This window comes from Triturus cristatus, chromosome 6 (genome assembly GCF_964204655.1).
Source record: "Triturus cristatus chromosome 6, aTriCri1.1, whole genome shotgun sequence".
NCBI lineage: Eukaryota > Metazoa > Chordata > Amphibia > Caudata > Salamandridae > Triturus > Triturus cristatus.
This window is the reverse complement of record NC_140589.1, coordinates 1240304198-1240330937: the sequence shown is the minus strand read 5'-3', so window position 1 is coordinate 1240330937 and position 26740 is coordinate 1240304198. Positions and strand designations below refer to the sequence as shown.

Below are 26740 nucleotides of genomic sequence, written 5' to 3'. Positions count from 1 at the left end.
TGAAAAGGAGTTTCCGGGAGGGACTCAGATGCGACTTCGGCATATTGATGGAGAACCCCAGCAACGCACTATATGGCCCCCTTGGCCAAGAGGGCCGTAACTTCCTCCTGCAGAAGACGCAAGTGATCCCCCGACATGCTGTGGTACTGCGGTGGCATGGCTGGAGGGGTCGCCTCGAAGGGGAGGGAGTAGCCCCTTTGAACAATTTGCAGCACTCACCTGTCCGATGTGATGGTACGCCAGTGGAGCAGGTGATGGCGAACTCTGCCTCCCACTGGCGTGGAATGGGCCAGAAAGCTCAGAATAGGAAGGCTTTGAGGCAGATGCTGCTGGGGCAGATGTAGGCTGACCGGCTCTCTGGCCCCCTGCTCCGCCTCAACGGAATCCACGTCCGCATCTGCGTTGAGGCTGGTTCTGCAGCCTGTGGCTAGACGGACGTATGGGGGCGCCCCTTCCTTGGCCACGAAATGGGCAAAAAGCGGAAGTTTGCGGGCGCGAGGCCGAGAGGCCCAATGACTTGGCCGTAGCTCTGGAGTCCTTAAAGCGCTCCAGCGCACTATCCGCTTTGTCGCCAAAAAGGCGATGGCCATCGAAGGGCATGTCCATGAGGGTGCTCTGCACATCCCCGGAGAAATTCGTGGACCTCAGCCAGGCGTGGCGACGAATCGCCACCGTGGTCGCAATTGCCCTACCTAGTGAGTCCGTTGTGTCAAGCCCACATCGTATTGAGTACAGTGCTGCATCCCGCCCCTCAGCAAGAGCCTGGGCGAACCGTGTATGGGCCTCCTCCGGACACTGGGGCAGCACGTCCGCCACCGTATCCCACAAGGAGAGGGTGTAACTGTCCAAAAGGCACGTGGTGTTGATAGACCGCAACCCCAAACTAAGGGAGGAAAACAGTTTCTTCCCAAACTGTTCCAACCTTTTGGATTCCCGATACGGAGGAGCGGGCGGGAAGGCGTTCTGGGAGGTAGAGGCCTGGATAACCAGACTCTCAGGGGTGGGGTGCACCGATAGAAAGCTGGGGTCGCCCGGGGCGGTGGCGCCGGGCCACGTTCCGGTCCACAGGAGGGACTGTGGAGGGCTTGGACCAGGTGCCCATCAGAACGTTCGTCAGTGCCTCATTGAACTGCAGTAGAGGCTCCGAGGAGCTTACTGGCGGTTGAAGCACTTCGGTGAGGAGGTTAGTCCTCACGGCCACTGCAGGGAGCTCCAGATGAATGGCTTCGGCAGCCCTGCGCAGCACCACAGAATAGGTAGCACCCTCCTCCGTCGCCACGGAGGGAGGAGAGATGAAGCCAGGGTCAGGGGAGGTGTCAAGACCACTGGCATCCCCCAGCCATTCTGCCCAGTCCTGTCTTAACTGGCACTGCTGTGCCAGAGGGCCCTCAGACCCCTCCCAGTCGTCCCCGTCATCCGACTCCTGGTAGACAGGTTGAAAGGTCGGAGCCGGGCAGTAGATGAATCTGTCATCCATCGGTGCCGGAGACGACATTGTCTGAAGACGGCGCCAGGGGCGGCTCCGAAGGGGTCGGCGCCGGCGGAGGGGTCGTAAGGTCGACCGGGATCCAGGCCTAGATCCCACAGGTGTGTGCGGCGTCTGTACTGAAGTCGATGACAGCGCCGGGGCCGGAGCCGCCGGCTCGCTTGGCCTCCCAGTCGGGCAGGCCTCGACGGCGGAGCCAGACTCCTCAAGGCCACGAGGAAGTCTCGGATCTCAGTCGGAGTCGCATCAAGCCCAGGGACCGGAGGGTATGGGGCGGGACGCGAATCCTGCGGCTCCAACGGAGCCGCGTGGGTGGTGCCACCCGAACCCTCAGCCGAGTCACGCGACCGGCGAGGGGAGTCAGAAGAGCGATGTCGCCTCTTCGACTTCTTACTGTGCCTCGACTTACTGGAATGCGAGGACTTCGACCCCGACGAGTGGTGATGGCTGCGGCTCCCCGATCGGTCCCTCGACCTCCTCCTCGACCGGGACCTTGAGCGGTGCGGAGCCGACTGCCGGATCTCTAGCAGCTTGCGGGACCGCTCCCGCCTAGCCTTCGAGGTCAAGGCCCGGCAGTCGAGGCACGACTCGGCATCATGGTCGGCCCCAAGGCAGTAGAGGCACCGGCGGTGGTGATTCATGACCGACATCAGTCGGTGACAGGCGTCACACGGCTTGAAACCGGGCATCCCTACCAGCACCAGGAGTCGAGGTCGACTCGAAAAAGGAATCAAAAAAGTTCAAAAAGTTTAGTCAAAAAGTGACTAAAAGGGTATGCTCTTCCGGATCTGCGCTTACTAGCGCGGAAAAAAGAAGAACTGACGTCAGCGCACGAGGGTGGCGTCTAAGTACTCAGACGACGTCATCCCGGCGATCACGACGCCGACGATGGACGCGGAGCCGCAGACGACGCCTAGCGACGCGCAAGGGTATTGCTGATAAAAGTCTTTCTGGATCCAGACTGACGCCTGGGGATATTCTAAGGTAAGGAATCGAACTAACGTGTTTCTTTCAGATGCTGTGTTCACCCTCTGCATGTTCTTGGGATTTTGACTGAACATTATGTGCAAGGTCGAACAATGCCCCTTGTTATTTTGTTCTGGCCAGGCCTTAGCCCTTACACAGAACATACCGATGCAGCTGTTTGGACAAACTTCCTTTGGTTTTATTAGAATACACGAATATGTAGCACACACTTGGAGAGGGACCTTTCCGGCAAGAAGAGTGAGGCAACACCTATGATGTAGATCTACCATCTATAGGCTAAGGTATCGGGTCTGCTGACAAAGCCCAGAGATCTTTTAATATATAATAATGCTGCTTCTTGGCAAGTGGAGGGAGGTTAGGCTCCATTGTCTTACCATGATGACATTGCCATTCATGATATATGGACTAGCTGCTATGATGACTGTATTTGTACTATGCATTTTACAGCTTGTTGTGGCACGCATACTGCATGTAAGGACATGTTCGTTTAAATAAATATTTTAAACTATTTCGTGTCTCTGTCAGATTTTTATGGGGACAAGTACAAGAGTGAGAGCGAAAAGGTGTATCTTGTTACCGCGATTCCTGAGAGATCAGGAGTGTTGTGTTCTGGGGTGTCTAATCATTTGTTTCTCCGAGAGGGAGTAGGAGAGCAAGTGAGACACTAGAGCTAGTCGGTCTTTAGCTCGTGGGTACTAAGGTGGTAGGATGACCCAGTCCCTACACACCAAGGTCCTATAATCCTGCGCATAATTCTGTGTTTGTGGAGAATCCCTGCAACAGTATTGGCACCCCTTCTAGATTTGGGGAGTCGTGTTTACAATCCCAAAGATAAAGCACAACGTCGTTTACGTATAGCGAAAAGAGGGTAGGTGCCAATACGCATCCCTGCTTTACTACTGTTTTTATTGGGATTGCTTCCGTAAGTTCACTCCTAGATCCCCATCTGATTCTTGCCAGGTTGTCTTTGTGTAGCCGTACTATTTGCACCAGAAGATCTTCAGGCACTTCTTGGGATTTTAAAGAATTCCAGAGAGAATCCCTGGGGATAAGGTCAAAAGCGGACTTCAGATCTATAAACGCCATATACATATGTCCTCCCTTTAGTTTTGTGTACTTACAAGCTATGCATAACAGCCTAAAAACCTGGTTAATTGTGCACGTTCTTACTCTAAAGCCCGCTTGGTACTGAGTCAGGATGTTATTGTCTTCCATTCAATTATTAAGCTTAATTAGAATCTACTTTGTGAAAACCTTTTGCACGGTATCCATTAAGCTAATTGGCCTGTGATTAGCAGGATCTTGTCGACTGCCCTTCTTAAAAATAGGAACCATTTCAGCCACTCTCCATGGTGCACCTGTTGCCACAGCATTTCTAAGCAAATTTACATAAGGTACCCATACTGCTTTATGTCTCATAAGATCACCTGATATCTTATCAGGGCCTGTGGCTTATAAGTTTTATATTTAAATGAATTTAAGACCTTTACGTTATTTTAAACATTTTAATTTACCGTTTTAAAATATATTTATTAATAAAGAACCTAATACATATGATTAGTTTTTGCCTCCATAAAGTAAATATAGAAAATTCTAAATGTCAAAATAATTTAGTTAATTTAACATTAGTTGATATGGAGTGTTATTTTAATTCCCAGACCCCACTTTTTTCCAGGTTAGTGTAACAGCGGCTGACTATATTTCGTGCTTGACTTACATTAAGGATGGGCTGGAGTACATCTAAGCTTAATTTGACTCCTTTAAGGCTGTAGTAACTTTAGAAGTGCTTTTGTGAATTGTAGTGGTCTTCCTTTTTTGTGTTTTTTTTTTTTTTAGATTGGCATGTCCTGTTCAAGCCCGTCCTTAATTTTGTCCCAAACCCTCCCAATTTCGTAGCAATTATACCCATTTTCCCTCCCACATTTATCACTAATCCTTGCAGCTCTGTATATGTATACACATATATTATTTTTTCCAGGCAAATGCAGCCCATATAGAAGGCTAAGCAATGTAGATACAATTATCCAATAATGCACCATAGTTATAAAAATACACCTAAATCTCTTTTTTTTTAAATGAGGTAACACACTCATAACAAAGGAAAAAAGAGCACTGTGCAAAACACAGAACCATCAAACATTGTTAGCCTGCAGGCTGCATTGTAAAACAATACCATAGAGACTGAAAAGCCTTGTACAGGTAAAAACTGGCACCGTGCCTTTAAGGCAGCCCTGACTCCAATATCCCATCATGCCTCAGGGGTGACAGTTGGGGCAGTTGTTCTTTGCGGGACTGTAGTCCTACATACAAAGATATAGTTCCTCCATGTTAAATAATACAAAACTCAAAATTGCCTGGGGAGGCGGGTGGGTTGCTTATGACTTTGATGAGGATACCCCTGGAAGAGAACTAGGATTACAGGTAAGTAACTTATCCTTCTCTTCCAGGGGATCCTCATCAATAGTCATAAGCACTGAATAGGATAGCAAGCCCACCTTCCACCTGCAGGCAACTGAGAACTGCACTATACATGGAGAAATAAACCATTTACAAATTCAGTTATTGAACAGATTCCTCAAGGAGGCTTGCCCTACTTGAGTGTCTGCTCTGGTGTCCGAATCCAGACAATAATGCCTCGTAAATGTGTGGACAGATCTCCAAGTGGCTGCCTTGCAGATCTCGGAGAGTGGGACATTATTGAGAAACGCAGCAGTAGCCGCCTTCCCTCTTGTGGAGTGCGATTTAGGCCGAGCGGCCAGTGGCTTCTGCGCTAGCTGATAAGTCAATTTAATGGCGGACACAATCCACCTAGCAATGGAACGCTTAGATGCAGCAAAACCTGTGCGGACACCACCATAGTTAACAAATAAGTGGTCAGCCTTCCTGACAGCCTTAGTCCTATCTAGGTAGAACTTTAGAACGCGCTTGACATCTAAAGAGTGCAACGCCCTCTCAGCTGGCGATGAGGGGTTGGGGAAAAAAGGTAGGTAAGGAGATAGTCTGGTTAACATGAAAATCTGACACCACCTTTGGTAAAAAAGATGGATGAGTTCTCATCACTACCCTATTCAGATGAAAAATAGTGTAGGGCTCTTTAGAACAGACGGCCTGTATTTCGCTCACCCTACGTGCTGAAGTGATAGCTATCAAAAAAGCTGTTTACCACTTAAGGTGCTGCAAAGTAGCTTTATGTATGGGCTCGAAAGGTGAACTCATAAGTTTTGATAGAACCAGGTTCAGCTCCCAAGAAGGCGTGGGAGGCCTTACTCGGGGGTAAACCTTTTTGAGCCCCTGCAAAAAATCCTTAACCACCTGCAGGGGAGCACCTATATGCTGTATTGGCCGCTAGGTGAACCTTAATGGAAGAAAATTTCAACCCCAGTCTGGCTAAGTGAAGGAGATAAGGCAAAATCACTTCCTCCTGACATTTTGTAGGGTTATACTGATGTTGCATGCACCATACATAAAACCTCTTCCACTTACAGAAATAAGAGTGTCTTGTAGAAGGCCTCCTAGCCTCCTTCAGTATGGTCATACACTCCTGAGGAAGGTTTAAATGGCCATACTGGAGGACTTCAGCAGCCATGCTGTTAAGCTCAGCGAGGGAAGACTGGGATGGTAAATCCTCCCCTGCATCTTGGTTAACAAGTCCGATCTGCACGGCAGGCGCTTGTGAGGTCGGATCGACATGTGGAGGAGATCCGTGTACCACCACTGCCTCAGCCAGTCCGGTGCTATGAGGATCATCTTGGCAGACGAGTGTTGCAGCTTGGTCACCACCTTGGGGATCAGCGGGAGCGGCGGAAAGGCGTACACAAATGTCATTGACCAATCGATCAAAAGAGCATTCCCTATGGATCCTGGTGGATGGTATCTTGAGGCGAAGCCTCGGCATTTCGCGTTGTGTTCGTCCGCGAAGAGATCTATTTGCGGACGTCCCCACTCCTTGAAGATGCCCTCTAGTACCTCGTCGTTGAGTACCCAGTCGTCTGGATCTTGAAAATGATGACTGAGCAAGTCCGCTTTTACGTTGAGCTCTCCTGGCAGGTGCACCGCCTTTATTGAAATGTTCCTTGCTAGGCTCCAGTGCCAGAGGGACTGAGCCTCCAGCGAGAGCGTCCTGGATCGAGTACCCCCCTGTTTGTTCAGGTAGTACATTGTGGTGGTATTGTCCGTTTGTACTAGAATGGGACTCGTCCTGATAGCTGGCAGGAATGCTTTGAGGGCTAGGTGGACTACCATGAGTTCTAGCATGTTGATGTGGTACAACCTTTCGCTGCTTGACCACCGTCCTTGAGTCTGTAGGGATCCCAGATGCGCACCCCAACCCTCCAGGGATGCGTCGGTGATCAACGTCTGAGATGGGGGTTCTTGATGAAACGGAAGCCCCACCTGTAGATTGAGTGGTTTCAACCACCACTTGATTGATTGCCTGGCCGCTGAGGAAAGACAGACTGGTTCCTCCCACAGTGAATGCCTTTGGTCCCATTTGTCCTCCAGATCTTGTTGGAGAGGACTCATCCTCAACCTGGCATTGGGCACCAGGAATATGCAGGATGCCATGGCCCCCAGCAGAGACGAAATCTGTCGCGCTGTAGAGAGCTTGTTGGTCATAATCTGCTTTCCTTTGTAGATCAGGGATGACCGTCTCTCCTCCGAAGGAAACACTTTTCCTACTGCGGAGTCTATAGTTGCACCGAGGTAGTGTTTCCTTTGGGTTGGTGTGAAGTTGGATTTCTTCAAGTTCACCCTGAGCCCCAATCTGTGACACAAGTTCAGGCAGCGTGTGAGAAGTTGGCCTGATGTATGATGTCACTGGTTCTAGTGTGTACACCTTATATCAGTCCAAACAACCCTTATGGTGATTGGTTGTAAAGTCAACCTTATAGACCAGCTATCCTAGTGGTAGCATGGACAAGAGCAGTCTTAGGCTAAACTCTGAATGGCATGTGAAGCCATCTGTGATACCATATATAATCCCTTCAATACCAAATGAAAGGACACCACAACAGATATATATATAAAATAACGTGTATTTATTCTAGTCAAACCCTCAGCACTCTTTATGAGATTCGAGGTAAGTACAACACAGTCTTATTCAAGCATACATTAAGTCACACAGGTAATACAGTTAGGCCCTAGGGGCCACGCAAACCATATACTAAAGAAGTGGTATAAGGACCACTGTCACGGAAATAGAATAGGCCTAGGCCTAGGGAATCGCTGGGGCTACACTACACTACCAACAGTTAGGAAGTGGGAGGCCCACGGGATTCAGGTGCAGAGTGGAAACACTCAAGCGTAAAAGTCAATAGAATCACTAGCAGTTAGAAATAAGCAGTTTTAGGACACTTCTGGTATAACTAGAAAGTCGAGACTCGGAAACTAGACCCTAGGATAGTCAATACCCTTGTGAGCACCGAAGTACCCAAGTTACCTAGCCCACGGGCTGCGGGTGCATAGGTGTGAACTTGCGTCGGGTTTCGTCGTGGACTTCTATGGATGCCTGAAGGAAAGTTGCTGACAGGCAGTCAGTGAAGAGTGTCCGGTGGATCCCAAGGCTGGGATCAAGAAGAGAGGATACCTGCAAGCAGAAGGGACAGAGTCTGGGTCACTAGCCAGTGACCAAGTGGAACCAGGAAGGAACCAGGCGATGTCGTGAAGATTGCAGGTGAAGAGGTGAAGCTTGTCGCAGTAGCCACGGGTACCAGGAGACGTCGAGGACGACCAGGACCAGGAGGCAAGCTGTCCCACGAAGGCTCTTGCTGTCGGCGGCGTCGAAGTCGAACTAGGACTCACCAAGCCTTGGCAAGCGGAACCCACGAAGAATGGAGGACTTGCTTCTGGTGCAGACCAGGAAGGTCTGGGGCACTTCTCTTTTGCAGAGAAGCGGGAGCCAGTCTGGAGGAGCCAAACCAGCAGTGAAGATTAAAAGGTGTGTCGTCGCAAAAGCCGCTAGCCAACGGGCAAGCAACCGGACAGACGCGGCAAGCAGGAAAATGCAGAAGGGCCCCACGCAGGACTCGTGGAGTGTGGGGGGCTGATCTTCGGTGCAGATGGTGCTTGGGGTTGCGGCTTCTCAATCCCCGGTGCACAACTTCGAGGGTACCTCAGAAGCTGCGCTGGAAGATACTCGCCACTTTTCCCAGGTAGCCGGTCCCACGTCTCTCGTTGCCTCCACGGATCTCAGCTCGGCTGTGGATGTGGATCAGGGTCGGAGAAGTCTGGAAGTCAAGGCTCTGGTCGGGCTCTGCAGTCGGTCCCTCGTAGAACTTCAGCAAAGCAAAGGGTAAGTCTCTTGATGGTGCCTGTTTGCACAGGCTAGTCACTCCTTGGCCACAAGTGAGATTCTTCAGTCTTCTTCTTTCGTCGAATGTCGAAGGTCCAGAGTTTCTGTTCAAGTTGCAGGTTCAGGATAATCTAATCTCCTGGGGCCCAGCTACCACACTTATACTAATCTGGGGGGCTGGGTTGCCTGCGAGGTCACGCCTTATGGGTGGGACCTGGGAGGGGGGTGGTTACACCCCCTTCCCTTTGTCCAGTTTTGCGCCAGGACTGGGGCTGGGGTGCCCCAGCACCGGTTTAAACTGGACTATGCATGGGACACCTTGTGTGCCCCAGGCATGTCTCATTCCTTTCAGCCCTCCCTGCCCCAATACACTAAAGTCTGTCTGGGGAGGTGCTAGCACCTCCCCAAGCAGGAAACCTATTGTCCAAGCCTCCCTTGCCGGGATCACTCCCAGCAGCAGGAGGTCAGACTCGTGTCTGTGGCAGCAGCATCCATTTTGTGATGCTGAGGCTTTGGTTAGAGTTAAACAGCAAAGTAGGATTTTAACATGTCTCTCCCTCTAGAAGGGGGGAATAATATCCTCATCACCAGAAATGGTATGGGGGTATTATTCCAAAGTGTTAGACACCTTACACAACATGTTTTGATAAAGCCAAACCATAGTTACCATAACCGTTTAAGATTATAAGGTACTTTAAGAGTATATGGTAGGCTATATCATAGAACAGCTATAAGGACATGGTTCCGAAAGCTGCAGACAGGCTCAGCTCATGCTAGAGCACCATCTCACATGTTACCAAGCACTCTGCCTCCAGGATTGTTAAGGCCTGCCATAGGAGTGGCTGATCGGTACACGTGTCTATATACAAGGGTAGATATAGGTATACTATATCTAAGCAAGGGGTGATTACACGACCTTGCCCCAGCTGAGTGATCAGCCAGTTGTGTCTGATTGGAATGCCAGACCAGGGGTGGCATAATACATGCTGCAGCCCCTGGGAGGCCTAGGGTACACCTATGCCCTGGGTACCTAGGGTACACTGTACAGGGTCCAATAAGGTGATCCTTACCAATTGTGTATGTACCTAGGGTACATGGAGTCCATTTTAAAGAGAGAGCAGACTGCCTGAGACCCTGAATGGCAGGATCTCAGGCCAACTAAGTCGGAAAACCAGCTAGACACTAGGCAAAAAGTTGGGGGTAACCATAGTCAGATATCCACCTTCCTACACAGCGTTCCAGCGGTGAGTGCACACTCTGAGGCGATGGTCCTTTTGTCAGCCAATCGTCGAGATAGGGATAGACGAAGACTCCTGCGCGCCTCAGTGCAGCCGCTACTACTGCCATGCATTTTGTAAATACTCGAGGGGCCAATTTCAGGCCAAATGGTAGGACCTTGAATAGATAGTGAGGGGTCCCCACCATGAACCTTAGGAATTTCCGATGAGACTGTACTATGAGAACATGAAAATACGAGTCTTGCAGATCCAGCGAGCACATCCAATCTCCTTGCCGGAGATGCGGATATATCTGGTGAAGCGCAAGCATGCGAAACTTTTCCCTTTTGATATGCTTGTTTAGTGTCCGTAAGTCCAAGATGGGTCTGAACTCTGCTTTTGCATTTCTTCTTTGGATCAGAAAATATCTGGGAGTAGACTCCTCTTCCTCTCTGCGCCCTGGGGACTTTTTCTATTGCTGATTTGAGCAGCAGGGTTGCTACTTCTTCTCTTAACATCTTGAGGTGTTGAGATGATTGTACCGGGTGTATCGAGGGAGGAGGACTCCGGAAACGAAGCGAGTATCCATGTCGCAGTATATTCAGAACCCATTTGTCCTTTGTGATGGATTGCCACTCTGGGAGATGGTGTGCAATACTTCCTCCCACCGGAGAGGTGGACGGCATTGGAGGAAGCAGGCTCTCATTGCTTTCCTTGAGCCTTGTTTCCACCACCGGCCTGGCGGTTATTTCCACGTCCCCTGGATGATCTATGGGACGGAAATTGCTGTTTCTTTTGCCCTTGGTTTTTCTGCCAGTGAGGGGTTTGAACACTCTGCTGGTAGCTACGCCTGTCGGTTCCCCTACGGCGACGGAATTCTTTCAGTTTCTCTAAGCCCACGGCTTTCATGGTGTCGAGTTCTGACTTCATCCGAGCCATCTTTTCGTCCGCATGAGAACCGAAAAGCGAACTACCCGAGAAAGGCAGATTTAGAATCCTTGCCTGTGCTTCCGGTTTCAAAGCTGTCAGCCTCAGCCAAGAGGACCTTCTGGCGGAAATCCCGTGAGCATATGAGTGCGCTGCCAACGTTGCTCCATCCGCTGCTGCGCTGATCACTTGGTTTGAAACTAGACTGCCCTCGTGCAGGATCTCTTCGAAGTCCTTTCTGTCTTCGGAAGGCACCTTTTCTATAAATCGCTGCAGGGAATCCCATAGTGATCTGTCGTAGCGCCCCAGAAGCGCTGAGGCACTAGCCACTTTCAGACTCGAGGCCGCCGAGCCACATACTCTTCTGCCCCAAGAGTCTTGCGATTTACTGTCTTTATCCGGCGGCACTGTGGATGATGATACCACTGAATGCGTTTTTCTGGCAGCAGCTGTAATCACCGAGTTCGGTGGAGGGTCCGCCTTGAGAAACAGAGGATCCTCGGGGGCTGGACGGTATTTTTTAAGAATCCGCGCCGGCGCGTATTTGATAGACGCTAGCGTTAGGAAGATGTCCATTACTGGTTTAAGTAACCCAGGGACTAAAGGCAACAATGGACGAGACACCGCTCTCTCATGAAGGGTCTCGAAGATGACCGAAGAGGTGGTTTCTTGAACAGGCAAGGGAATGTTCAACTTAGTCGCCCCTCTACACAGCACATCCTGAAAAGTGGTGATATCGTCCACTGGCGACACTCTAGATGGTGGAGTATCTGTGAGTGTGGGTGAGTAATCTCTTCTGGACGAACGGCTTGACAAGGAAGATGAAGGAGACCTCCGTCGCCTTCTCCCCGATCTGATTGATTCTCTCCTCTGAGAGGTAGACCTGGATCGCCTTCTAGGCGAGCGCGAGCGCCTTCGCAATTCTCTTCCTCGAGAATGGGATCTTGCTGGTTGTAATGTTTGATCCAGAGTCCTAAGCCTTGTTAAGGACTCCTTAACTGCCTGAATCATGGAGGGATTCGGAGGCATTTCCCTGACGGGGCTCTGAGGTAGAGCATGGCCCTCGTCTTGAGATGTATGCTCCACCGGAGGAACTGGAGAGACACCCAACAGTTCTGGTGATCCGGATCTTGATCTTGAATCTTGACAGGCTGAAGGGGAAATGGAGATCGGACGCGATGAATCGTGCTCCGATGTGGTATATATCACCCTATGAGGAGACTTGCGTCTTGATACTTTCCTAAGCGTCAGACGAATGTCTGACGTCTCCTGGTATCCCACCTCGGGGATCGTCTCGACGGTGATAGGCCTATCACCGGAGACCTGGACTTGGACGCCGAATGGATCACCGGCGATGTGTCCTGCCTCGACGTCGTGAGCCTTGTCGTCGACGGAGGACTTGTCCTGGACGGAGGTCTAGAACCCAACTGGGAATCTCGCCGCGACGTCACCATCTTCTCCGGAGATCTGGAGAACTTAAACGACGGAGGCTCCTGCCTCGACGTCTACTTTGACGGAGGGTCCTGCCTCGACGCAGACCTCGACGGAAGCTCCTGCCTCGACGCCGACCTCGACGGAGGCACCCGCCTCGACGTCGACTCCGACGGAGGCACCCGCCTCGACGTCGACTCCGACGGAGGCACCCGCCTCGACGTCGACTCCGACGGAGGCACCCGCCTCGACGTCGACTCCGACGGAGGCACCCGCCTCGACGTCGACTGTTGTGACGATCTGTGCCTCGGCGTCGACAGCACCTTCGAAGAGGATCGTCTTTCTCTTGACGGCGAATCATGTCTCGACGTCGAAGATCTTGCGGGATCTTTTGATACCAATCTTTGCCTCGGCGTCACCAATGATTTCGACGTCGAACGCCTGTGCTCTTCCTGCAACGTCGACTTCTCTCTTGGTGTCGATTTTGACGTTGAGCGATGTCTTGACGTCGAACGGTGTTTTCTCGACGTTGATCGGCGATGAGCCTTCTTCGACGTTGAAGGATATTTTCTTGACGTCGAAGTTGCCGACGACGAACAAATGCGCTTCGCCGCCGGATCGAGCGTCGACGTGGACTTTCGTTTGGAAGCATGACTCCCCCTGGACTCCTCACCTCTCAGCGACGATCCCGCCGCTCGAGTCTTTGACGCCGAGCCCGACGCCGATGGAGAACATACAGGGACCAGCTGCTTCGACGTCGACCGCTCCGAAAGGCCATAAAGCCTAATTCTCTCTCTCTCTTTCAAAGACCTCTTTGAAAGGTCCTTGCAGTGACGGCAGGATGCAGGAGAGTGAGACTCTGGTAGGCAGACAATACACACCTCGTGATGGTCTGAAGAGGCCTTCTTTTTGCCACAAGATGGACACGGCATGAATAAAGAAGGCATTTTTCTGACAGAAAAAGTTGTTAAATTTAGTCAGAAACCAAAGATAAACGCTTCCCCGATAGAGTATACCAGAGGAAGTCCAAAAAATTACTAGAAAAGTAACAATTCTTGACTGAAAAGTCAAAAAAGAAGAGAGCTGAATTCCAGGGTCCTGACAGAAGGAGCCAGAAAGAACAACTGACCCAACTGTCACCCCTGAGGCATGATGGGATATTGGAGTCAGGGCTGCCTTAAAGGCACGGTGCCAGTTTTTACCTGTACAAGGATTTTCAGTCTCTATGGTATTGTATTGCAATGCAGCCTGCAGGCTAACAATGTTTGATGGTTCTGTGTTTTGCACAGTGCTCTTTTTTCCTTTGTTATGAGTGTGTTACCTCATTAAAAAAAGAGAAAAAAAAAGAAAAAGAGATTTAGGTGTATTTTTATACCTATGGTGCATTATTGGATAATTTTATCTACATTGCTTAGCCTTCTATGGGGGCTGCATTTGCTTGGAAAAATAATATATGTGTATACATATACAGAGCTGTATATATATGGTCTTCATATATAATTTTTATTATTTCCTAGAGATCTTCCTGCAATAACAATGGAGGAGACTGAGTTAAACAGGACTGAACAGCTGAATTTATCAAATACAGCTGAACGAACAAGGAAGATGAGAATAGTAGTTTGTTGTGGTGAGCAGAGTTCATAAAGATTGACACCATGTTTGAGGTCTATCAGTGGAGCAGTCGACTAGACACAGCATGCAGCAAGACGAGAGGCACATTAGGTACAACATGGCTTTCTGAATGGAAACAATTAGCAGAGTCTTTAGGTGTGATACTAGTAAGAAAACCTTGATTTGGTGTGTTACAATTTGTAATCCTGGAATGGAAGTAAAACATTCATCATCAGAAGGCTTTCCTGTTTTCAGTTTCTATTTTTGTTCAATTCTGGGTGGGGGGAGGTTAGTGTTTTCCAGTGATTTCAATACCTTAATAAACTGGTTATCAGTGGTTACACATTTTTGAGCCATTAAAAACAACAGAAACAGTCTTTTTCTGGTGTTTATGGAATGTTTTGCTTTTATCCGTGCTTGCTTTCTGCACTGATAGTGCTTGATATATAGACAGTGTACAGACAGTGTATATGTGGTCCAAATACATTTTTACAAATCAAACTTATTGTAGTACACCATACAGTACTTCTTCAGAAAGTCTTGGGTCATGTATGCTCGCTCTTTCCTACCCATGTAAACTTTTATCAGTGAAAAGGCCCTCTCAATATTGGCACTTGAAATGGGCAATGCCAAAACTGCCAGTACACAATTTGCCAACTGTTGCCACTGACATAGCTTTCCATACCAATACTGGTGCACCTGAAGTTTGTGATTCTCTGGGACAGGTTCTGCAACGTAAGCGTTGAATTATGGCGCATATGCCCTCAGAGTGCACAAGCCCACATGCAACCAAGGCTTACAGTACTTCCATTCTATGTACCAGATGTACACACAATAATGTCATGCTGTATGGCTGTATGCCTTTTACCAACTGCTTTCTTTTTTAAAATGATTAAAAGGGTATGGGATCACGTGAATAGCAGTAATATGGATGAGGTCATTTGAGATGTAATCAATTATGTTATTTAACATGTCGTGAGTAATGTGTAATATATGACTCATGAGCAGTGCATGACAGCGGACAAGTTATAGTTAGTTCATTGAACTAGGACTGGCGTATTTCAGTGTTTTTAATTTTCTAAACATTAGTTCCTATCTCATTTCAACACCTACCTATGTCACTTTAACAGTAATTGTTTTACAATATTATTATCAAGGTTTCAGTTAATGCAAGTTCATGTCGGTGTAAACAAGCATTTGCACTGCAATAGGTCTCGCATTTGTTAAAGTTAGAGCTGTTCGCGTAAAAAATTACAATGTTTTTTACTTTTGCTTTTTTATACCAATGGCAATAGTGCTATGGAAACATAATGACTTAACTGCAAACAAACAAACAAGTAAAAAATATTGTCACTTTCAACACAGACAGCTTTAACTTCAACAAATGCGAGACTTTACAGAATGGATTTTTCGCATATGTACCAGCTCTATAAACCCCGGAGAGCGCTGAAAAGGAACGCGGACAGTAAGGTAAGAAAGAGAGAAAAATTTACTAGTGCTACAGCTCAAGCGCCTTGAGGCAGTTCAGCTCGCAGAGCACTATATGAAAAGTATACTGTGAAGTGTTGCATTTTGTGCTGTACTGTGCTGTCACGCCACTGGCTGAAAATACTGCTGTAAGAAAATAACCACACCCGCCCCGTGAAAGTCTGGATAGCGAGAGGGCATTCCACAGGAAACATCCCCCAGAACTCCCCATATGACAGCACTTCTGTAACACTGTCAATAGACTTCTCGCCTGTGGAATTAGTGGGTTATGGAAGATTGCTGATGTATATCGGCCACTGATACATCTGGATTGTTGTACGTTCGGCAGATGATGGAACTGGAGAACGGGGTGATAGCGTCCTTTGCCCAAGATCACACATTTCGGACACATTTAGAAACCCCTCATTTAAACCCAGAGCTCTTGGTCACGGAGTCTGCAAGTTGCCACTAGGGCACACCGCTGAGGGCCGATTCTCCCGATATTATAATATAGTTAACAAGGTCCAGCAGTTTGCAGTCTAGTTACCTTTGGGGCAAATGGGGTGCAAAATGTTAACACTTCTAAATCAGGTCTCCATATATTCACAACCATCGATTAAGAAGCGCTTTGAAGTGGAATGCTAAGTGGCATAGAGTTATTTTATGAAAAACTTCAAAATTAAAATTGGGGTTTTTATGGAATAATTTTAACATAAAAAACCGTGGTTACAGAGACGAAAACACTGTTAGAAAAAAAAGTCTTCTTGCGTGGATACATTTACTTGCCGAACACCTGTTTGTGGTTGCTCTATTCCAAACCCGCACACGCCCTTCCTCGGGCACATTGTTGTGTATATTACCACAGTTGTGACTGTCCAGGTGGGTCGTCTGGCTTCTATAGGCGACCCCGTGTGCGCCGGAGTGTTCGCACATCACATGTGTGAATCAGAGGGGGTTCCTGTCTGCTCCACCTGTCCTCGAGTGCTTAGTGGCTCTGTGTGATGACACATTGTGGCAGTCTAGTGTATACGTTTTGCATGCATAAGCCCTCTCTGTATCTGCTCGGAATAGGTTGTGTCCTGTTTGCTGGAATTGCTGGCTGTGCTGTTCTTGTGTGTGCGCACCACTGTGCATATGTTTATGCACCTGTGTGGGTGTGTCACGGCCCCTGTCTGACTGTATACATACATGTCTTGTCTATGTGCACACTTCCTGCTGGTTGTGTGGTGCATGGATTTGATACCAAACGCTCACTTACTGATATCCGATCTCAGGGAATCCACGTGGCTCTATATTCATTATTATTCATTACAAATGTATCAGCACTGCAGTGTTTCATGGGCAAATGAACGTGTTCATTGGCACGAGCGTGTATGCCGCACAGGTCTGCAGTGTTTAAATTGCCCCAGACCCATGACCTCTGTTCCTTGACCCCGGAGGGCTCCAGTTTGGGACTGGTGAACTTTGGGTCAGACGTGAACCCCCTAGTGCAGAGTACTGCAGCCGTGGTTTCTTGGCGCATCGGGCACTAGGTGTGGCGGTGAACGGGAGAGTGTAATAGTGTATACCGGAAGAAGCTGCAGTCTTAGATTTTACCCCAGTGTATGGAGGGAGGATGTTTGGGGCATTTAAACTGGTTGTGACTAGGGTATGGGAATATGTGGTTTATGGGTATGGGAATATGTGGTAACAGTGTATTTAAATTTGACTGGTGTATGGAAAGAGGTAGACTCGCATGTGTTATGTCCTGCTGGGCATCACTCAGCCTGTCACCCTGTGTAGCGCTGCCCTCATCCATCCAGCCTCGTTAAGCGTTCTCTCCTTCTGCCCACAGGACACCTACAAGCTGCCGCACCGCCTGATCGAGAAGAAGAGGCGGGACCGGATTAACGAGTGCATCGCTCAGCTGAAGGACTTCCTCCCAGGGCACCTGAAGCTCATGGCAAGCACCTCGGGGGCAGGGCACGGCTAGCGCGACTTCGGTGAACTGTTCCGTAACAGCCAATGTGTGCAATGCGTGTCTAGCGAGGGACTGACCTGTGCCTTTTCTGACCCCAAATACCGCTCCCGCCAACCGTGTAAACACGTCACCGCTCGGACAAGTCACAGGCTACAGCCCTCAGGGTGGCGTGCGCCCCCACCCCCCCAAGCCTTTATTCAGGTGGAGGAAGTGAGAGAGGCCCGAAAGGAGCCACAGTTTATTAACAACGTTTGAATGAAGTGCTCTGGTGTTACTTGCGTCACAGGCTAGAGCCCTTACCTGGGAGCACGCAGGAAGAAAAAAAAAAGATAATCCCGAGTTTTAGGAACCACGTAAACGAGTGGTGCGAGCATGCGCCACAGCGAGCTATGTGGTTTTAATTATCGCGCCCGTGTCTGGGCACGAGAATTGAAACCACATGGCAGCGGTGCGGGTAACCGACACAAACAGGCCATGGGCGGAGCAATGCGCCCGCCTTTGGCCAATTACGTGCTGTCTTTCATAAAGAGACGCACGCAAAGGCCAATAGCTTGGGCCAAAAGGAAAAGCACACGCACAAGCGTGTGCGATTCCTAGGTCCTTTTTTAAACCCCCTCCAAGAGGTCTCTTGCTGCGCACTGCAGCGCTAGGTGCAAGACCTAAAAACGGCAACTGTTCAACTGTGGCTAATACACAAATGTAGAAACTGATTACACATTCTCATTTTTTCGTCACACTGTGACACACAATTTACAAGCAAAAATACAATATCTCTAAGGTGTGCAAGTCAAACACAATGCAGTGTCAAAAATTGAGATTTGTTTTTTATTCTTTCATCTGTGTCACAAAATAACTCATCCTAAGTTAAACTGTAACAGGAGAACCAAAAACGTATTAATGTGGGCTTCCCTGACCAGACCTCATATCAAGAATTAATAGTGAACCCAGCTTAATTATGCATAATCTTTATTATGCCAAGACATTATAAGTCACTTCTAATTATTAAGACAATTTAATTAAGGTTGATCAAGTAATATTTCAGCAGGTTCAAATACATCCCAGCCAATCAGCTTAGAAACGTATCCTAGTAACAACTGATGACTTGAGCAAGCCCTAATAAAGCAACCCAAGAAAAGTCAAAAAGACTGTACCATTGAACAATTCTCACAGAAAAGCCTTGCTGGGCCAAAAACAGTAAAAACAAAAAACAATCAGACATTTTCCCATGAAATAACTAAACCAGCTTCTCCTTTCAGCTGGAGGCAATCTTAGCCCGATGGGCTGAATTTTTAGACTTAGTGGCAGGTAGCCAGAATAACACTCCCCACTTGTAACATTGGAGTTAAACCTCTCAGCTGATTGCGTTAACCTCATGCACTATTCTCTGGGTCAAGACTAAAGAGTACCAGACAATACAGGCCCAAACAAGCACTATCAGAATGCGCTAGGCACCTTTCCATTGGACCTTTCTTCATCATCCACACAATCAGAGTTGAAAACACAAATAGAAGTCCCACTGAAGGCAGAATGTGTCCTGTTGAAATCCCCAAAAGGGGGATGGAAGAGCACAAAACACTAGGCATGGAGCGTTTTCGGATATGGCACAAAGGTCTACCAACTGTGCAACCTACTAAATGCAGATGTCCCCTAACATCTCCAGGTCCAGATGCCACTAGTGATCAGCAAAATAAGGCCTACTGAGTTAATCGGATGTGACTTTCAGGGAGACTCTAGGATGACTGGTCTTCAGAGGACCACAAGAGGTTCCGGACTGAGTGCTATAGCCTCAATGCCTCCAGAAAGAGCATGTAACCCAACGGCACCTTGCTTGTTGACATACCACAGTGATCTCATCGTCTGTTAGAACCTGGATCATCTTACCGGCAAGGGAAGGAAGAAAGACCTTAAGAGTCAGTCGGAAGGCACACAGCTCCGGAAGATTGATATGAATGCACAGGTCTACCAGAGGCCAAAGGCCTCCAAGCTCCACAGTGTGATGCCAACGCCACCAATGGAGAGATGAAGCATCAAGCATAACTGATCTTCGGAAGGGGCAACGAGAAAGATCTGTGGCAGATTGGACTGGCATCCAACAATGGAATTCCTGAGCCACCTCGGACATGGGTCCCATTTGAAAAAAGGTGCCAGTGCTGGGTCCACTGTAGAAGCTAATTTCACTGAAGGGCATAGTAATGCCAACTAGCATAAGGCACCAGGATGATGTAGGACATCAAAAGACCAAATAACAGTAGTTTTCCTATGGAACAAAATTATCGGGTTCCTAGCCTGAATGTTAGGAAAGACCTTCAAGGTGACTGTTTCCAAGATTGCTCTGAATAATGTCAGTCTCTAACAAGGACGAAGAGGAAATTTGAACTCGAAGGAAAACCCCAGGTTGGACAGCAGCAACATTATTTTTGCAAGCTGTCCGGCACAGCCAGTATTATGGGAATAAGTGAAATCCCGATCCTCCAAGTGGGCAGCAACCTCTGCCATGACCGTCATAAAGACCAGAGAGGCTGATGCAAGGTTTAAAGGCAAGAAAAAGGTGACCAGGAAGTGAGCAGCTAACACTACTAAAAAAAAGATACTTCCTATGGGATTGCAGAACTGGTACATAACAGTACACGTGCTGCAGATCTAGGGACATCATCCAGCTCTTGTTGCCCAAGGCCAGCAGAACTTGTGTCAGGTTCATCATCTTGATCTTCTCCTTACTAAAAAACGAGTTCAGCAACCTGAGAGCAGGAATACGTCTCAAGCCCCTGTTACTCTTGGGAAGCACCTTATTATGCAAAATGCATGTTCTGACCCTAGAACACTCTTGACTGTTTTCGTGGGAAGTAATATCACTTTGAGAGGAATCTGATGTGATTCCCCAACGTCTGAGTGGAAACAAGAGCAAGGCAAGGAGGATGTCCAGAAAAGGAGGAGCATAACCAACTTGGAGGAGCATAACCCAGCTTGGATGATCAGAGGACCCATGGGTGAGAAGTTATAAGAGTGCCACTAGATTTGTCAACATTAGATTCCATGCCTAAAGGACCAGGACCAACTATAAAGCAAAGTAAAGGGGTTTTGAAAGTGTTACCTGGAGAAGAGTACACAGAGAATTAGTGTTGGTGCTAACCTCACCTTTCATATTTTACCCATTATTTATAACAGGGAATTAATCAAGGATACATAATGGCAATTGCCGTGACAACTGTCATTATGTGTTTTTGAGCAATTCTTTCTTTTAAACAATGAGTAACATGTGAATGTCAACCCGACCCCCACCCAACGAGCAACCATTGCTTAGTATATGTCTATTCTCCTGGTTCCAGGTGGGATTTTTACAGGTATGACCCATGGCTTCTTATTTGTTCTCCCCCTTGGCATGGTCTTTAACATAGTGCCACAAAAAGTATGTGCTGGCTGCTGGGTGGGCTGCCAAGGCTGTTCTAGAAAAAAGTGAGCTTTGAGAGTAACCTCTGAACTTCCAGTACTGCACGTAGAACTGGCAGGGTTGGTATAAAAACTATGTAGTAGGCAAAAGTCCCCCATTGTTTTTGTGCTCAAAGGTTGCATCAACTTTCTCAACAAAATGTTTGCCCCACTCGAAGGGAATATCCATCAATGATGCTTGGATGTCTACAAAAAAATCCAGGAGTGCACCAGGTGCAATATATAATAAACCATCCCAGCAGAATAGGCTGCGGAGGCAGTGGGGGCGCATATATTTAGAACCTTGTCATCATGTCAGGAGGCAGGACAGAGCTGTGACAGAGACAAATGTTGGTGCAGTAGCTATTGCAAAGGTTCCAGTCTCGCACCTGGGAACATTCATAAATTGCAAAATCTGTGGTTAGAAGTATTCATGAGAATCCCTGTATTTATATAAATGAATCAAGCTTGAAATCTCAAGGCTATTTTAGATCTGTGCAGCACACATACACCTGGTACTTGATTGAAAACCACTGGAATTATGATGCAGGGGGGCAAAATTATGCACTGGGGATAACTAAACTATGCAGCCTGAAAAAGCACAATATGCAGCGTAATGCAGCACATTTTGTATCTGTATTAAATCACTATTGTAATTTCTATACATGTTTATTCTATCTAGGCACAGGTTTCACCTAGTTAGTATAATTTTAACACCTCAATACAGCAATCGGCTACTGAGACATGACCTGCCACTGTGCTGTTAAGGGACTGCCAAAGTGCAACAACACGTGTCAGCATTTTTAATAAATTTTGATCAGCCCGAGCTGAAAACTATTTTTTTGTTAAAATCTGTAAATTATTAATGGAATTGTGGATTATGTGGCATGTGTGCCAAATACTGTAGCACCAAGTGCTTACAGTGGCCTTGATGGTCCCCAAAGCATGAAACCCTACTTGCTTTTACAGTAGGATTACCTGAGAACTCTGTTGCATTTTCTGCTAGAATTGCCTTAGAGATACAGATTTTAAAATTGTAGACTAAAGTTTTCCATTTCAATAGTACCAGAGTTATTGGAATTTTTTGTTAGAAAAGTGGTATGACAACATTTCCATCCCCAATGTCTCAAATACCTTTTAACCCTGATTTTTCACATGGTACTGAAGATGTGGCTTTAGTAGCAGTGATCACTCAATCTGCCGCTGTTGCAAGATTTGTTTTCGAATGGAAAACCAGTAAGTAAAAATGGCTTTGCATAACCTTTTAATCTGAATTTTTGCTTCGCCCAGTGAATGCAGCAGATAAGCTCACAAAAGAATTAAGGAGGGGGCAAAGAACCTCTTCTATAGCTGCCAAATAAAAAAAGACTATCTAACCTCGACACTCCGATTAGCAGTATGTGACTCATTAAAACAACAACAAAAAATACATGTATATGCAACAGGGAAAAATATCGAAATATTCAGGCATGGTTTAATATTTGGTTGAGAAGAGAAAAAAATATTTGTTTTCTTTTCACATAATGGAAACTCATGTAAGAACATTACAAGGTGGTATTTAACCCCTACAAGATTGACTGCTAAGTTTGGCAGCTCAGATTTGTGTTGAAAAGGATGTGGTAGCATGCTCTCTATTGCATATGTGGTGGCCATGTATTACAGACAGAAGGAGGTACTGTCTCACATTAAACCAATTACAAGTATTATCTTCTACTACATCCTGTAGTTCTGTTATGTGATATTGGCAGTGATAGTATCTACTTACAATATTAAGGGGAGACTTTCTTACACATGTACTTTTGCCAATAAAATTCAGATTAGCCCATACACGGAAGTTAGACCCTCCAACCAACCTCATATAGTGTTAGAAAATAAGCAATATATACATGCAATGAGATATTTCAGCTATTGCATGCAATAGATTGCATACATTTGATAAGATCGGAATTTCCTTTAAGGCATGTATGAAAAGGGATCGTCTTGGGATGAAAGAAGCTTCTTATACATGCCCTAAATAAACTAGTGTGTAATAACTTCATCTTCTGAAAACAGTGATGCAGAGGCTGATAACTGTTCAACTGTGAAGTCACCATTGAGCTTCAGTGCTGTACCAAGTCCTGCACAGATTTTTTTTTTAACCTTATTTGTGAGGCTGTACCAACTCCACCACAAAAAAAAAAAGTTGCTACAAAACAAAATTTAACAGAAGATGTTTGTGCTAAGTCTATTGGTAAAAATCTCAAGGGGCAATGTTTCATAAGAAAATAGTTAAGTGAAGCACAGAGAGCAATTAATTGTAACCCTTTTAACTTGCTTGCTGCACAGTCTCTCATATTCATTGTATATGCACATCTTATGAAATGTGTATGTGCTAATGAGTCAGGATTTATTTTAAGTGTGTTCAGAGGAATGAATAAACTGTATTCCATTAAATAAAAACAAATCTTCCTGCACAACACATTATTAATGAAGCTTTGTAAATGGCAAAAGCACTGTATGAAACTCAACACAGATATGGTATTACTATTTATAAATGTATACCTGTCGCCTTCCAATTTAGGTATATCTGAGCAGCTTGAAGATTCTTCTAGCCATGCCAGTGTTGGCCTCCTTGCTTCAATTCCGGAGTTTGGCTCTCCTGGCAATAGTAGTTGTTGCACAATTGCTGGATCATAGGCATTTATCTCAAATTTTAAGTGAACCTACATAAAAAAGGAAACTATTATGCACAAGGCCTAGCATGGAAATTACACTTAACTTGATAAAAATTTAAATACCTTCATAAGTTTGGAAATATCCCATATGCAGATCTTTCCTCGTTTTGTTGCAGCTGCTAAAAAATGAGGACAACTTCCTACTCCAAAGCAAGATATTCTGTCTGAGCCATCTATGCAGGGGAACTGGGCAGGACACGTTGCTAGAGTAACAGAAAGAGGAACATTCTGTGTGTGTTCACCTTTCACAAACGGACAGTTGGGGGAATGCCTTTCATGTTCCGACCTAATGCATCCAAGGAAGAAAGACAATGAGACAACAATTAGTTCAGATTGCGCCCCAACGTTATGGGCAATAATGAGAGAATACATGACAAGGAGTAAAAACATACAAACTCAAACTACTCCTATACCAACACAGCTCAATCAATCACCATCACCACTGAGCAACCAGTCTACTGTACAGCCTTTAGAAAACATTAGCTACCTGTAACAATCTGTTTGTCAGGTGATTTAGTATCACATATTATATTACGTAGCGGATACCTGACCACCTCTCATTTGTGATGTCAACATGAACGTGGAAACAGGCAGAGAATTGGTGCTTGGGCGTGAGCCTCCAAATATGGACAGTTTGGAAGTTACTTGTTTTCATGAAAACTTTGTGACAGTCAGAGTTAAGCTCTGTGATGTCTAGAGCACAGGTAATCTCCTCGGTATCAGGGAAAGGAAAGAAACATGTATATCACAAAATCTGAAGGCAAAATGTTAGGCATGGAAAGTGAAGCAAGTTTAACAAAAGACAGGACTGCAGAGATGACTAGTTAAACAAGCATTGGCATAGCCAATAGGTCTCGCTTTTGGGACCTTATAAGTGATTAGCCATGCAACACTTGATGTTGTTTAATGAAGGATATTGTGCTGGCTAACTAAACACTTATAATGTTCCAAAGGCAAGACCTATTGTCTATGCATTGGGGGGCCTTATAAGTGTTTAGGTAGAGCTATTGACTTTGCCAATGTTTCTAAGCTGTGCTGTAGAGAAGTGTGGCTGCTGTGCAGCATGTTGAGAAGTTGTAAATAAAAAGTGTAAGAAGCACTAAGTGATGCTGCGGTGGTTGAGTGATGCTGTGCTGGCCCGGAGTTATGCAGCAGTGGCGTTGAGTGATGCTGTGCTGGCCCCGAGAAATGCTGTGGTGGTGCTGAGTGATACTGTGGTGGTGCTGAGTGATACTGTGGTGGTGCTGAGTGATGCTGTGGTGGTGCTGAGTGATGCTGTGGTGGTGCTGAGTGATGCTGTGGTGGTGCTGAGTGATGCTGTGGTGGTGCTGAGTGATGCTGTGGTGGTGCTGAGTGATGCTGTGGTGGTGCTGAGTGATGCTGTGGTGGTGCCGAGTGATGCTGTGGTGGTGCCGAGTGATGCTGTGGTGGTGCCGAGTGAAGCTGTGGTGGTGCCGAGTGAAGCTGTGGTGCTGCCGAGTGAAGCTGTGGTGCTGCCGAGTGAAGCTGTGGTGCTGCCGAGTGAAGCTGTGGTGCTGCCGAGTGAAGCTGTGGTGCTGCCGAGTGAAGCTGTGGTGCTGCCGAGTGAAGCTGTGGCGCTGCCGAGTGAAGCTGTGGCGCTGCCGAGTGAAGCTGTGGTGCTGCCGAGTGAAGCTGTGGTGCTGCCGAGTGAAGCTGTGGTGCTGCCGAGTGAAGCTGTGGTGCTGCCGAGTGAAGCTGTGGTGCTGCCGAGTGAAGCTGTGGTGCTGCCGAGTGAAGCTGTGGTGCTGCCGAGTGAAGCTGTGGTGCTGCCGAGTGAAGCTGTGGTGCTGCCGAGTGAAGCTGTGGTGCTGCCGAGTGAAGCTGTGGTGGTGCCGAGTGAAGCTGTGGTGGTGCCGAGTGAAGCTGTGGTGGTGCCGAGTGAAGCTGTGGTGGTGCCGAGTGAAGCTGTGGTGGTGCCGAGTGAAGCTGTGGTGGTGCCGAGTGAAGCTGTGGTGGTGCCGAGTGAAGCTGTGGTGGTGCCGAGTGAAGCTGTGGTGGCCCTGAGTGAAGCTGTGGTGGCCCTGAGTGATGCTGTGGTGGCCCTGAGTGATGCTGTGGTGGCCCCGAGAAATGCTGTGGTAGCGCTGACTGATGCTGTGGTGGCCCTGAGTGATGCTGTGGTGGCCCTGAGTGATGCTGTGGTGGCCCTGAGTGATGCTGTGGTGGCCCTGAGTGATGCTGTGGTGGCCCTGAGTGATGCTGTGGTGGCCCTGAGTGATGCTGTGGTGGCCCTGAGTGATGCTGTGGTGGCCCTGAGTGATGCTGTGGTGGCCCTGAGTGATGCTGTGGTGGCCCTGAGTGATGATGTGGTGCTGCTGAGTGATGATGTGGTGGTGCTGAGTGATGATGTGGTGGTGCTGAGTGATGCTGTGGTGGTGCTGAGTGATGCTGTGGTGGTGCTGAGTGATGCTGTGGTGGTGCTGAGTGATGCTGTGGTGGTGCTGAGTGATGCTGTGGTGGTGCTGAGTGATGCTGTGGTGGTGCTGAGTGATATTGTTGTGTCCCAGAGTGATGCTGTGGTGATGCTGAGTGAAGCTGTGGTGGTGCTGAGTGATCCTGTGGTTGCGCTGAGTGATGCTGTGCTGGCTCTGATGGATGCAAGAGAACCTGGATAGGCTGAACAGGTTTAGATTTTTACGGTGAAATGTAGATGTCTGTAGCTAAAAGGCAATAGTTCCAGTGTCATGACATCTGTGTACCTGTTTTATTTCAGCAGTTAAATATTATGAGGCAGCATATCTAAGCGTAAAGTAAAAAATGTGCAGTCTGTGTTTCATTATCCCGTTTTTGGAGAGGGGTGCTCTCCTGCCTATCCGAGGTGCTGGGCTGGGATCTTCCCACAGACCCTAAGCTGACATTCCTGCACATCATGGCTGATATTGGAGGAAACATATATAAGGGGCACCTGCTACTGTTGGGCCTCACGCTGGCCAAGAGGGATGTCGCTCGGGCATGGAAGGCTCCGGTGGCTCCCTCTCTGAACGTGTGGAAGAGGGGTCTGGACTTGGGTTTGGAGCTCCCCATATTTGCAGCGTACAAGATTTGTGCTTGTGAAAGGTCCAGTGGACTGTGGCTGGGCTAGTCATACACCTGAGACACCTGTATCTGTTCTAATCTATCCCAACCTGAAGGCATCCCTACGTGCACCAAGGAAACCAAAATTGTACAGGAGACAAAAGTCTCAAAAAGGGTAGTCAAAAAGTG

General features: G+C 47.5%; 1 protein-coding gene across 1 annotated transcript in view; it reads right to left on the bottom strand.

Annotated features, from left to right (window-relative positions):
• Positions 1-26740, bottom strand: part of BIRC6 (baculoviral IAP repeat containing 6) — a 1973616-nt gene that overhangs the window by 1731085 nt on the left and 215791 nt on the right. Inside the window, exons 7-8 of the mRNA XM_085609819.1 lie at positions 23579-23801; positions 23343-23503 (exon numbers count right to left, since the gene is read on the bottom strand). Coding sequence (XP_085465945.1) covers positions 23343-23503; positions 23579-23801 — 384 coding nt within the window. The remainder of the gene's footprint in view (positions 1-23342; positions 23504-23578; positions 23802-26740) is intronic.